Consider the following 13,072-nt stretch of genomic DNA (forward strand, 5'->3'; position numbering starts at 1 on the left):
GCTATGATCGGTATGATGGTGTAACAGCCGTTATATAGGTGGTCTGGGGAGGCTATGATCGGTATGATGGTGTAACAGCCATTATATAGGTGGTCTGGGGAGGCTATGATCGGTATGATGGTGTAACAGCTGTTATATAGGTGGTCTGGGGAGGCTTTGATCGGTATGGTGGTGTAACAGCCGTTCTATAGGTGGTCTGGGGAGGCTATGATCGGTATGGTGGTGTAACAGCCATTATATAGGTGGTCTAGGGAGGCTTTGATCGGTATGATGGTGTAACAGCTGTTATATAGGTGGTCTGGGGAGGCTTTGATCGGTATGATGGTGTAACAGCCGTTATCTAGGTTGTCTGGGGAGGCTATGATCGGTATGTTGGTGTAACAGCCGTTATATAGGTGGTCTGGGGAGGCTATGATCGGTATGTTGGTGTAACAGCCGTTATATAGGTGGTCTGGGGAGGCTATGATCGGTATGATGGTGTAACAACCATTATATAGGTGGTCTGGGGAGGCTATGATCGGTATGATGGTGTAACAGCCGTTATAAAGGTGGTCTGGGGAGGCTATGATCGGTATGATGGTGTAACAGACATTATATAGGTGGTCTGGGGAGGCTTTGATTGGTATGATGGTGTAACAGACATTATATAGGTGGTCTGGGGAGGCTATGATCGGTATGATGGTGTAACAGCCATTATATAGGTGGTCTGGGGAGGCTATGATCGGTATGATGGTGTAACAGCCGTTATATAGGTGGTCTGGGGAGGCTATGATCGGTATGATGGTGTAACAGCCAGATTTTTCCTGTATTTTAACAGCCCAGTAAGCTGAAGAGGAAGTTCTCTTCATTCTTTAAGAGCCTTGTTATCGAGCTGGATAAAGATCTTTATGGGCCAGACAACCACTTGGTGGAGGTGAGTAAAAAAAAAACAAGTTCTGTTCTTAAATCATAAGCAAAAAGCATTACATGCCTATTAAAAAATGTTGTTCAGTAAATCACTGGATACAAAAAGTTTACTTTTTTTTTTACCCTGGATGGCTTGGCTTATATTTTAGACCAGGAATCTCCAAACTACGGCCCTCCAGCTGTTGCAGAACTACACATCCCATGAGGCATTGTAAAACTCTAACATTCACAGACATGACTAGGCCTAATGGGAATTGTAGTTCCTGAACAACTGGAGGGCCATAGTTTGGGGACCCATGCTTTAGACCAGGAAAGAGAGGAATCCCCCAAGGTGGGGCTTTAACGGTAACAACTCATAAAGTCAAAGAGCGTAATGATAATAATAAAAGTTTATTTATACAATAAATACAAAATATAAAATCAAAGTTCATAGGTAGGTGTCTGACTTGTCCACAGGGGTTCATTCAGGCCCTACGCGTTTCGAGACCTTGTCCCTTCATCAGGGGCCAATGTCCATGTGGGGGTCACACAGTATATGACATAAATTGACATGTTTTAGACCAAGGCTTACATCTAAATGTTGTGCCTGTGGCTAACCCCACTGCCAAATTGTACTGGTTCAGCATAGGATAATATAATAGACCAATGTCCATGTAGATGTTAAAGTGATGTCAACCCTCCCCCCTTCCGGTGTCACATTTGGCACCTTTCAGGGGGAGGGGGATGCAGACACCTGTATAATTCAGGTATTTGCACCCACTTACGAGAATAGACTCCCGCTGGAGTCACGCCCCTTTGCGTCACCCCCCGCTGTCTTCTGGGAAACACACTGGTCCCAGGAGACAGCGGGGACCAGTGAGGATGCGCCGCGTGAACTCGCGCATGCGCAGTAGGGAACCAGGCAGTGAAGCCACAACGCTTCACTTCCCGATTCCCTCACCGAGGATGGCGGCCGGGGCAGCCGAGAGACGAGCGATTGCTCAGCTTCGGCTGCCGACGTCACCGGCACCCTGGACGACAGGTAAGTGTCCATTTATTAAAGTCAGCAGCTGCAGTATTTGTAGCTGCTGGCTTTTAATAATTTTTTTTTTTGCATGGGACCTCCGTCTTAAGAAACACCCGGGCAATGTTTCTCATAGGGATGTCCCGATACCGATACTAGTATCGGTATCGGGACCGATACCAAGCATTTCCCCGAGTACTTGTACTCGGGGGGAAATGCTCCGATGCCTCAGCCGATACCTGAGCAGGCAGGGGAGTTGCAAGTCTTCTCCCCCCGTGCTATCTTTCCCCTGTGCTGTGCTGTCTTTCCCCCATTCCGTGCTGTGCTCTTTCCCCCGTGTTCCGTGCTGTGCTCTTTCCCCCATGTTCCGTGCTCTTTCCCCCGTGTTCCGTGCTGTGCTCTATCCCCCATGTTCCGTGCTGTGCTCTTTCCCCCGTGTTCCGTGCTGTGCTCTTTCCCCCGTGTTCCGTGCTGTGCTCTTTCCCCCGTGTTCCGTGCTGTGCTCTTTCCCCCGTGTTCCCTGCTGTGCTCTTTCCCCCGTGTTCCGTGCTGTGCTCTTTCCCCCGTGTTCCGTGCTGTGCTCTTTCCCCCGTGTTCCGTGCTGTGCTCTTTCCTCCGTGTTCCGTGCTGTGCTCTTTCCCCCGTGTTCCGTGCTGTGCTCTTTCCCCCGTGTTCCGTGCTGTGCTCTTTCCCCCGTGTTCCGTGCTGTGCTCTTTCCTCCGTGTTCCGTGCTGTGCTCTTTCCCCCGTGTTCCGTGCTGTGCTCTTTCCCCCGTGTTCCGTGCTGTGCTCTTTCCCCCGTGTTCCGTGCTGTGCTCTATCCCCCGTGTTCCGTGCTGTGCTCTTTCCCCCGTGTTCCGTGCTGTGCTCTTTCCCCCGTGTTCCGTGCTGTGCTCTTTCCCCCGTGTTCCGTGCTGTGCTCTTTCCCCCGTGTTCCGTGCTGTGCTCTTTCCCCCGTGTTCCGTGCTGTGCTCTTTCCCCCGTGTTCCGTGCTGTGCTCTTTCCCCCGTGTTCCGTGCTGTGCTCTTTCCCCCGTGTTCCGTGCTGTGCTCTTTCCCCCGTGTTCCGTGCTGTGCTCTTTATACTGAAGCTCATGTACAAGCTATCAGAACTGACCTTCCATAATTGATGGGGGTGCCAATGAGCATGACTTTAGTCTTGTCAAAGTTCAATTGAAGGAAATTGTGGGCCATCCGAGGTTTTATATCACATACAGTTCCTTTTATTGCTATTAATAGAAAAATAATGTGAGTATTACACAGCAGTGTCAGTGTCCTCTGGTGTCTGTTTTCTTTGGCTCACAGAGCAATTTTTTAGACATGGAGCAAAAATAATGCTGTGGCATTAGCGAGGGAATCCAAGCTCTCTAAATACATTTTTACTCCTCTCCCTCCAGTGGCACAGAATGGCAACCACTCAGGAAACAGATGGGTTCCAGGTGAAGAGACCCGGGGACGTGAACGTGAAATGCACCTTGCTTCTAATGCTGGACCACCAAGTAAGGACACCGAGATGTTAAAAAAATAAATCCATCTGTTGAAATAACCAGACCGATATCCCATGATATTTTTTCTGCCACAGATTGGGGGCAAAGCTAAAGTGCAACTCCAGCCATTTTTTTTTTCTATAGATTTGACATGACGGGAAGGAGAAGTAAGGGCCAGATTCACGTAGACTAGCGGCGGCGTAACGTATCGTAGATACGTTACACCGCCGCAAGTTTTCATCGCAAGTGCCTGATTCACAAAGCACTTGCAATGAAAACCTACGCTGGCGGCCTCCGGCGTAAGCCCGCGTAATTTAAATGGGCGTGTGCCATTTAAATTAGGCGCGCTCCCGCGCCGGACCTACTGCTCATGCTCCATTTTCGAAATTCCCGCCGTGCTTTGCGTACTTCCGTATTCCCGGACGTCTTATGCAATCGACGTGAATTTTTTAATTTCGACGCGGGAACGACAGCCATACTTTATAGTTAGGGCACCCAAAACGACAACTAAATTTGCGACGGGAAACTAGACTAGCAGCGACGTAGCGAACGCGAAAAACCGTCGTGGTTCGCCGTAACTCCTAATTTGCATACCCGGCGCTGGTTTACGACGCAAACTCCCCCCAGCGGCGGCCGCGGTACTGCATCCTAAGATCCGACAGTGTAAAACAATTACACCTGTCGGATCTTATGGATATCTATGCGTAACTGATTCTATGAATCAGTCGCATAGATACTCTGAGAGATACTCCGTCGTATCTCCGCTGTGAATCTGGCCCTAAATCTCTGGCATGTGTTGATTGCTTTCTTTAAAGGGGTTGTAAAGGTACAATTGTTTTCCTCAGGGGCGGACTGAAAACTCATGGGGCCCTCGGCAATAGGAGATTATGGGGCCCCCGAGCAATAGGAGATTATGGGGCCCCCAGGCCATAGGAGATTATGGGGCCCCTAGGCAATAGATTATGGGGTCACACAGTACTGTATATACACACACATACAGTATACATACACAGTATACACACACAGACACACAATATACACACACACAGTATATATACACACACTGGGAAGGTACTGGAGAGGCGGGGCAGCTATAATCTTGGGATTTTTAGACCAAAAGGATGTCTATAAGGGACATTTCAGGGACAGATGTAAAAAAAACCACAGATTTTTACATACTGTCCCTGGTTTTACTGAAGCTTTCAACCCTGATGGGGCCCCCTAGTGGCATGGGGCCCTCGGGCAGTGCCATAATGATCAGTCCGCTCCTGGTTTTCCTAAATAGCTTCCTTTACCTTAGTGCAGTCCTCCTTCACTTACCTCATCCTTCCATTTTGCTTTTAAATGTCCTTATTTCTTCTGAGAAATCCTCACTTCCTGTTCTTCTGTCTGTAACTCCACACAGTAATGCGAGGCTTTCTCCCTGGTGTGGAGTGTCGTGCTCGCCCCCTCCCTTGGACTACAGCTCCTTTCTCTATCTGCAACGCAGAGAGCATCCTGACTGTCCTGTAGTCCAAGGGAGGGGGCGAGCACGACACTCCACACCAGGGAGAAAGCCTTGCATTACTGTGTGGAGCTACAGACAGAAGAACAGGAAGTGAGGATTTCTCAGAAGAAATAAGGACATTTAAAAGCAAAATGGAAGGATGAGGTAAGTGAAGGAGGACTGCACTAAGGTAAAGGAAGCTATTTAGGGAAAAAAAATTGTACCTTTACAACCTCTTTAATTTACTCAAGGTGATTTCCCTGTACTTTCAACATTGACAAAAGTTCCTAACGTGCTGATAAGAAGAGGGAGCAGAGTGACATAGAGATTTGTTTATTAGTCTGCTGCTTCTCCTTTCACTGTCCAATCACAAGCTTGGGCAAGAAACAAGATCTGGTTGTATTACTTAACCCCACTCTGTCCCACAAGATCATAAGGGTGATCTATTGGTGCTGGCATTGTGATCCCGTCAGCTGGCCTTCAGATAGAAGATTATTACAGTGGAACCTCGGATTGTGAGTAACGTGGTTAGCGAGCGTTTCGCAATACGACCACCGTATTTTTTAAAATCGGAACTCGGTTTGCGAGTGTTGTCTCGCAAAACGAGCATGATTCGGGCCAAAACTATGTGCAGTACCGCATTTGGCCTGAGGTGCGGGGGCGCTGTAGACGAGCGCGATCAGGGCCATTCGGAAATGCATGAAAAGGCCCGGGGACAGCTCCGCTGACCTCTGCAAATCTCAGGAACAAAGACTTTCCGAGGTTTGCCGAGATCAGCCGAGGTGTCCATGGGCCTTTTTGCTGTTTCTGAGGCTCTCCGGCGCCCCAAAGGCCGCATTTGGTATTGCATGCCATTGAAGTCAATGCCAAACTAATTATTTTAGTTTCCATTGACTTATATGGTTAAACTCGCTTTGATATGCAAGTGCTTTGGATTACGAGCATTCTCCTGGAACGGATTATGCTCGTAATTTGAGGTTCCACTGTATAAAGGAATTACACTCATTATTTCAGAAGCCACCCGTACAGGTTTCCTTGTCCAGCCATATCTGTATTAGATGGGATAATGTATATGGGGCAGATCCACAAAGAGAGTACGCTGGCGTATCTACTGATACGCCGGCATACTTTTTACATTTCCCGCGTCGTATCTTTGTTTTGAATCCTCAAAACAAGATACGACGGCGTCTGGGTTAGATCCGACAGGCGTACGTCTTCGTACGCCTTCGGATCTAAGATGCAATTCTTCGGCGTCTGCTGGGTGGCGTTCCCGTTGTTTTCCGCGTCGAGTATGCAAATTAGCTATTTCCGACAATCCACGAACGTACGAGCGGCCGTCGCATTTTTTTTACGTCGTCTCTAGTCGGCTTTTTTCGGCGTATAGTTAAAGCTGCTATCTGGTGGCGTACTCAATGTTAAGTATGGCCGTCGTTCCCGCGTATAATTTTAAAAATTGTATTTAGTTTGCGGAAGTCGTCCGTGAATCGGGCTGGACGTAATTTACGTCCACGTCACAAAAATGACGTCCTTGCGACGTCATTTAGCGCAATGCAAGGCGGGAAATTTAGGAACGGAGCATGCGCAGTTAGTTCGCCCCCTACTCGCCGATTTGAATTACGCGCCGTTACGATTCAAACCAAACTGATGTAAATTACGGCGGCGTAGCGTATCTCAGATACGCTGCGCTGGGGCAGATCTTTGTGGATCTGCCCCTATGTGTATAGTGACATATCCATGCACTTGTCTTTGTGACATGTTTTTATGATGCTATTTAATACATTTTGATATTTTACCTTTGAGTATCTCCTTTTCCCCATTGGGATTATAGTGGCAGCCGTTAAAGTCAGTTTTTCAATATAAACATTTCCAGTCATGGTGTAAATCTTCAGTTACTTGTTTAGTATTATTATTTTTATTCGTTGGATAAGTCGATGGAGGGACATGGTATAATCATTTGGTTTTGCATTGATCATGGCATATGGGGGAAAACAACAATAGTAGTACAAATCCAAAAATGATATAACCGCATGTCAGTTAGCTTGCTCGCGACTAGGCCAATCAGGAATAACAGATTTAAGTAAAGATATTCTGTAAATAAACCTCTGTATTTGCCTCTTATACAGTGAGGGAAAAAAGTATTTGATCCCCTGCTGATTTCGCACGTTTTGCCCAATGACAAAAAAAATCATCAGTCTATAATTTTAAGAGAAAGAATACCAACAAAAGAGTCCACAAAAACGCTTTGATCCCCTATCAATCGGCAAGATTTCTGGCTCTCAGGTGTCTTCTATACAGATAACGAGCTGAGATTAGGAGCACTCTCTTAACCACTTAAGACCCGGACCAAAATGCTGCTAAAGGACCCTGCCAGGTTTTTCGATTCGGCACTGCGTCGCTTTAACAGACAATTGCGCGGTCGTGCGACGTGGCTCCCAAACAAAATTGGCGTCCTTTTTTCACCACAAATAGAGCTTTCTTTTGGTGGTATTTGATCACCTCTGCGGTTTTTATTTTTTGCGCTATAAACAAAAATAGAGCAACATTTTGATAAAAAAACAATATTTTTTACTTTTTGCTATAATAAACATCCCCCAAAAATATATAAAACATTATTTTTTTTCCTCAGTTTAGGCCGATACGTATTCTTCTACCTATTTTTGGTTAAAAAAATCGCAATAAGCATTTATCGGTTGGTTTGCGCAAAATTTATAGCGTTTACAAAAATAGGGGATAGTTTTATTGCATTTTTATAATTTTTTTTTTTTTTTACTAATTATGGCGGCGATCAGCGATTTTTTACGTGACTGCGACATTATGGCGGACACTTCGGACAATTTTGACACATTTTGGGGATTTTCACAGCAAAAAATGCTATAAAAATGCATTGTTTATTGTGAAAATGACAGTTGCAGTTTGGGAGTTAACCACAGGGGGCGCTGATGGGGTTATGTGTGACCTCATGTGTGTTTACAACTGTAGGGTGGTGTGGCTGTAGGTGTGATGTCATCGATTATGTATCCCTATAAAAGGGATCACTCGATCGATGCAGCCGCCACTGTGAAGAACGGGGAAGCCGTGTTTACACACAGCTCTCCCCGTTCTTCAGCTCTGGGGACCGATCGCGGGACTCCAGTGGCGATTGGGTCCGCGGGTCCCGCAGCTTCGAACCGGGTCGCGCGACCCACGGCTGGACAATAGCACAGCAAGTGCATGTGCCCAGCCGTGCCATTCTGCCGACGTATATGTGCAGGAGGCGGTCCTTAAGTGGTTAAAGGGAGTGCTCCTAATTTCAGCTTGTTGCCTGTATTAAAGGCACCTGTCAACAGAAGCAATCAATCGATCTGATTCCAATCTCTTCACCATGGCCAAGACCAAAGAGCTGTCCAAGGATGTCGGGGACAAGATTGTAGACCTACACAAGGCTGGAATGGGCTACAAGACCATCGCCAAGCAGCTTGGTGAGAGGGTGACACCGGTGGGTGCAATTATTCCCAAATGGAAGAAACACAAAATAACTAAATCTCCCTCTGTCTGGGACTCCATGCATGATCTCACCTTGTGGAGTTTCAATGATCATGAGAACAGTGAGGAATCAGCCCAGAACTACACAGGAGAATCTTGTCAATGATCTCAAGGCAGCTGGGACCATAGTCACCAAGAAAACAATTGGTAACACACTATGCCGTGAAGGACTGAAATCCTGCAGCGCCTGAAAGGTCCCCCTGCTCAAAAAAGCACACGTACAGGCCCGTCTGAAGTTTGCTAATGAGCATCGGAATGATTCGGAGAAGAACTGGGTGAAAGTGTTGTGGTCAGAGGAGATCAAAATCAAGCTCTTTGACATCAACTCAACTCGGCGTGTTTGGAGGAGGAGGAATGCTGCCTATGACCCCAAGAACACCATCCCCACCGTTATACGTGGAAACTTTATGCTTTGGGGGTCTTTTTCTTTTTTTTTTTCTTTTTTAAGGGTATAATTTGTATTGTTTGCATACAAACAGACAGACAAATACACAAATGCGTATGTAGCAATAAAGGAGCAAGCAGTACAATTACACGGTATTGGGGGGTGTTTTTCTGCTAAGGGGGCGGGACAACTTCACCACATCAAAGGGACGATGGACGGGGCCATGTACCATCAAATCTTGGGTGAGAAGCTCCTTCCCTCAGCCAGGGCATTGACAATGGGTCATGGATGGGTATTTCAGCAAGACAATGACCCAAAACACATGGCTAAGGCAACAAAAGAGTGGCTCAAGAAGCACATTTGGGTCCAGGAGTGGCCTAGCCAATCTCCAGACCTTAATCCCATAGAAAGTATGTGGAGAGAGCTGAAGTTTTGAGTTACTAAACGTCAGCCTTGGAACCTTAATGACTTGGAGAGGATCTGCAAAGAGGAGTAGGACAAAATCCCTCCTGAGATGTGCGCAAACCTGGTGGGCAACTACAAGAAACGTCTGACCTCTGATTAATAACAAGGGTTTTGCCACCAAGTACTAAGTCATGTTTTGCAAAGGGGTCAAATACTTATTCCACAAATTAAAATGCAAATGAATTTCTAATTTTTATTAAATGCGTTTTTTTGGGTTTTTTTCGTTGTTATTCTGTCTCTCACTGTTAAAATAGACCTACGTTAAAATTATAGACTGATCATTTCTTTGTCAGTGGGCATTGCAAACGTACAAAGTCAGCAGGGGATCAAATACTTTTTTCCCCTCACTCCAGATACGCCGTCGTATCTCTGCGTTGAGCCGTCGTATCTATGCGACTGATTCTTAGAATCAGTTACGCATAGATATCCATTAGATCCGACAGGCGTAAGTCTCTTACGCCGTCGGATCTTAAGTGCATTTTTTTTTTTGGCTCGCTAGGTGGCGCTTCCGTCGAATTCCGCGTTGAGTATGCAAATTAGCTAGATACGCGAATTCCCAAACGTACGCGCGGCCGACGCAGTAAAGTTACTATTTTACGTTAGGCTTTTCCCGGCGTAAAGTTGCCCCAGGGTCTAGGCGCAGCCAATGTTAAGTATGGCCGTCGTTCCCACGTCAAAATTTTAAAAAGTTACGTCGTTTGCGTAAGTCGTCCGTGAATGGGGCTGGACGTCATTTACGTTCACGTCGAAACCAATGACGTACTTGCGACGTCATTTGGAGCAATGCACACTGGGATATTTTACGGACAGCGCATGCGCAGGTTGGTTCGGTGCGGGGACGCGTTTCATTTAAATGATACATGCTCCCTACCCGCGGAATTTGAATTCCGCCGGGTGATTTACGCTACGCCGCCGCAACTTTACAGGCAAGTGCTTTGTGAATAAAGCACTTGCCTGAAAAACTTGCGGCGGCGTAGCGTAAATGAGATACGTTAGGCCCGCACAATTTTGCGCCGGTCTACGTGAATCTGGGCCTGTATGTATAATGAAAATGTATTTTCTTCTAGGAGTACAAGTTGCTTAAAAGTGATTGTCCATGTAGTGTGTAGCTAAGATGGGGTACATAATCTGGATACAATCAGTTCCTTATTTATGCCTTCCATTGTGCTTTGGCAGCCTCCCCAGTATAAATTGGACACCCGCCTGGCTCGGCTCTTGGGTGTTCACACTCAGACCCGTGCCAACATCATGCAAGCTCTGTGGCTGTACATCAAGAATAACAAGCTTCAGGACAGCCATGAGAAGGAGTACATCAACTGTAACCGGTACTTCAGGCAGGTAAGAAACACGTGAACCTGCAGCAGCAGAGGCGACTCTCTATTGTTATGGAAGGACAAGTCCTAGCATACAAGGCCTTCCCATATATCCATTACCAAAGCCTATACACTTGTGTTTCCCTATGCATTTGTCACCCCTCTTGGCATGTCATGGTATTCTGTGACCAGGACCGCCATCAGGAATTATGGGGCCCCTTGCACAGCTTTAGGCATGGGCCCCCTGGAGCAGAGAACCCGGGGAGGGGGGGGGGGGTGCTGCCGGCTGATATCGAGAAGCGGGGGGGGGGGCCTTTACAAAAATATATATATATATATAATAAAAATAAAAAATAAATATATATTTTTTTTTTTTAAAAGGGGGGGGTTGCCATCTGGGGCCCTTTAATTATTTATATTTATATATATATATATATATATATATATATATATATATATATATATACACACACACACACACACACACACACACACACACACACACACACACACATTTTTAAAAGAAATTACAAAAAAAGGGGGGTTGCCATCCGGGACCTCTGAGCCCTTTAATAAAAAAAATATATAAAAGAAAAGAAAATAAACATTTATAAAAAAAAAATCTGGCCCTTTAATAAAAATTTAAATAAAAATATATTAAAAAAATATATATTTAAAAAAAAAAAAAAGGGGGGGGTTGCCAGCCAGAACCTCTGGGTCCTTTAATAAAAAAAAAGAAACCTCTGGGCCCTTTTAATAAAAAAAAAAATTAAAAACAAATTAAATAAACATTTATAAAAAAAAATTTGGCCCTTTAATAAAAATTAAAATAAAAATATATTAAAAAAATATATATATATTTTTTTAAAAAAATAAAAAAAAAGGGGGGGGGGGTTGCCATTCAGGACCTCTGGGTCCTTTAATAAAAAAAAAAGAAACCTCTGGGGCCTTTAATAAAAAATAAATAAAAAAAATTAAATAAACATTTATAAAAAAAAAAATTGGCCCTTTAATAAAAATTAAAATAAAAATATATTTAAAAAATATATATATTTTTTTAAAAATAAATAAAAAAAGGGGGGGGTTGCCATCCGGGACCTCTGGGCCCTTTTTATACAAAAAAAAGAAACCTCTGGGCCCTTTAATAAAAAAATAAATAAAAAAATATATATAAAAAAAATGAAATAAACATTTATAAAAAAAAAAATTGGCCCTTTTAATAAAAATTCAAATAAAAATATATTAAAAAAATATATATATTTTTTAAAAAAATAAATACAAAAAAGGGGGGTTGCCATCCGGTGCCCTGGGGACCTCCAGGCCTCTAAAAAAAAAAATGTCCCTTTAATAAAAAATAAAAATATATTAAAAAAAATATATATATTTTTTTATAAAAAAAAAAAAAGGGGGGTTGCCATCTGGGGCCCCGTGGGCCTCCGGGTCACTTACAGGTGTACTGTTTGTACCCCCCTGATGGCGGCCCTGTCTGTGACCTTCCATGATTCTTTTTATCTCTAGGTATATACGTCATAAATACTTTGTGTTTATAGATATGTTGTTTTCAATAAATATACACAAAAAATATACTGAATTTGTTCACTTTTGTGCTTATCTGTTTTGGGTACTTATGAACACAGATCTTTAACTGCATCCGAATGAGGTTCTCCGACATCCCCATGAAGCTGGCAAGTCTTTTGCAGCACCCGGATCCCATAATAATTAACCACAATATTAGGTGAGTAAGGATCACTTCACTGAAAGAACTGCACTATAATAATTATGCTCATAAATTTGTAAAAAGTTTAGAACCTTATTAGTAAAGAGCATATGAAAAGTGAAACTGCTGATTTCCTGCCCAGTCATAATTCCAACTGTCACCCCTCTTAAAGGGAACCTGTGCTTTGCCTAAACAGGACAAAGTAATAGGTTTACTTTATTTATCTATCTATCTATCCCAGCATATACCTACCTATCTTCATTTTGCTCACCCGCTGTCTTGGTCAGTCCCTAGGAGCAAAAAAAATAAATCCATGTTTAAATTATAAGTTGCTAGACCAGCTCTATCACATGGAAGCCCTTCCTCCAGATCCTGACACTGAACAGAGTGGGGAGAAAAATAGAGGTAAGTGTATGAAAGAATGGAAGGGAAAAAGAGGACTGTCACTGTGCTTACAAATAATAATGGAAACCAAATATAAAAACAAGGTACCGTATATACTCGAGTATAAGCCGACCCGAATATAAGCCGAGGCACCTAATTTTACCACAAAAAACTGGGAAAACGTATTGACTCGAGTATAAGCCTAGGGTGTCCATCTGCATGCCTCACTGTATCTCACTGTGTCCATGTGCATGCCTCACTGTGCCCATGCCTCACTGTGTCCATCTGCATGCCTCACTGTGTCCATGCCTCACTGTCGTTTAACATGGGAGTCTATGGAAGGGGTGCCCAGCTTTGAAAAATTGGTGCTCCCCAGCCGTAGGTTCCCCAGACAAGAAAGAATGGG

At 44.4% G+C, this 13,072-nt stretch overlaps 1 protein-coding gene across 2 annotated transcripts in view; it reads left to right on the forward strand.

Annotated features, from left to right (window-relative positions):
• The window catches only part of SMARCD2 (SWI/SNF related, matrix associated, actin dependent regulator of chromatin, subfamily d, member 2), a 78,878-nt gene that overhangs the window by 40,482 nt on the left and 25,324 nt on the right, over positions 1-13,072 (forward strand). For both annotated transcript variants that reach the window (XM_040331587.1, XM_040331588.1), the window contains 4 exons: positions 818-913; positions 3,305-3,406; positions 10,429-10,590; positions 12,203-12,300. In XM_040331587.1, the coding sequence (XP_040187521.1) occupies positions 818-913; positions 3,305-3,406; positions 10,429-10,590; positions 12,203-12,300 (458 nt within the window). The remainder of the gene's footprint in view (positions 1-817; positions 914-3,304; positions 3,407-10,428; positions 10,591-12,202; positions 12,301-13,072) is intronic.

This window comes from Rana temporaria, chromosome 12, assembly GCF_905171775.1.
Source record: "Rana temporaria chromosome 12, aRanTem1.1, whole genome shotgun sequence".
NCBI lineage: Eukaryota > Metazoa > Chordata > Amphibia > Anura > Ranidae > Rana > Rana temporaria.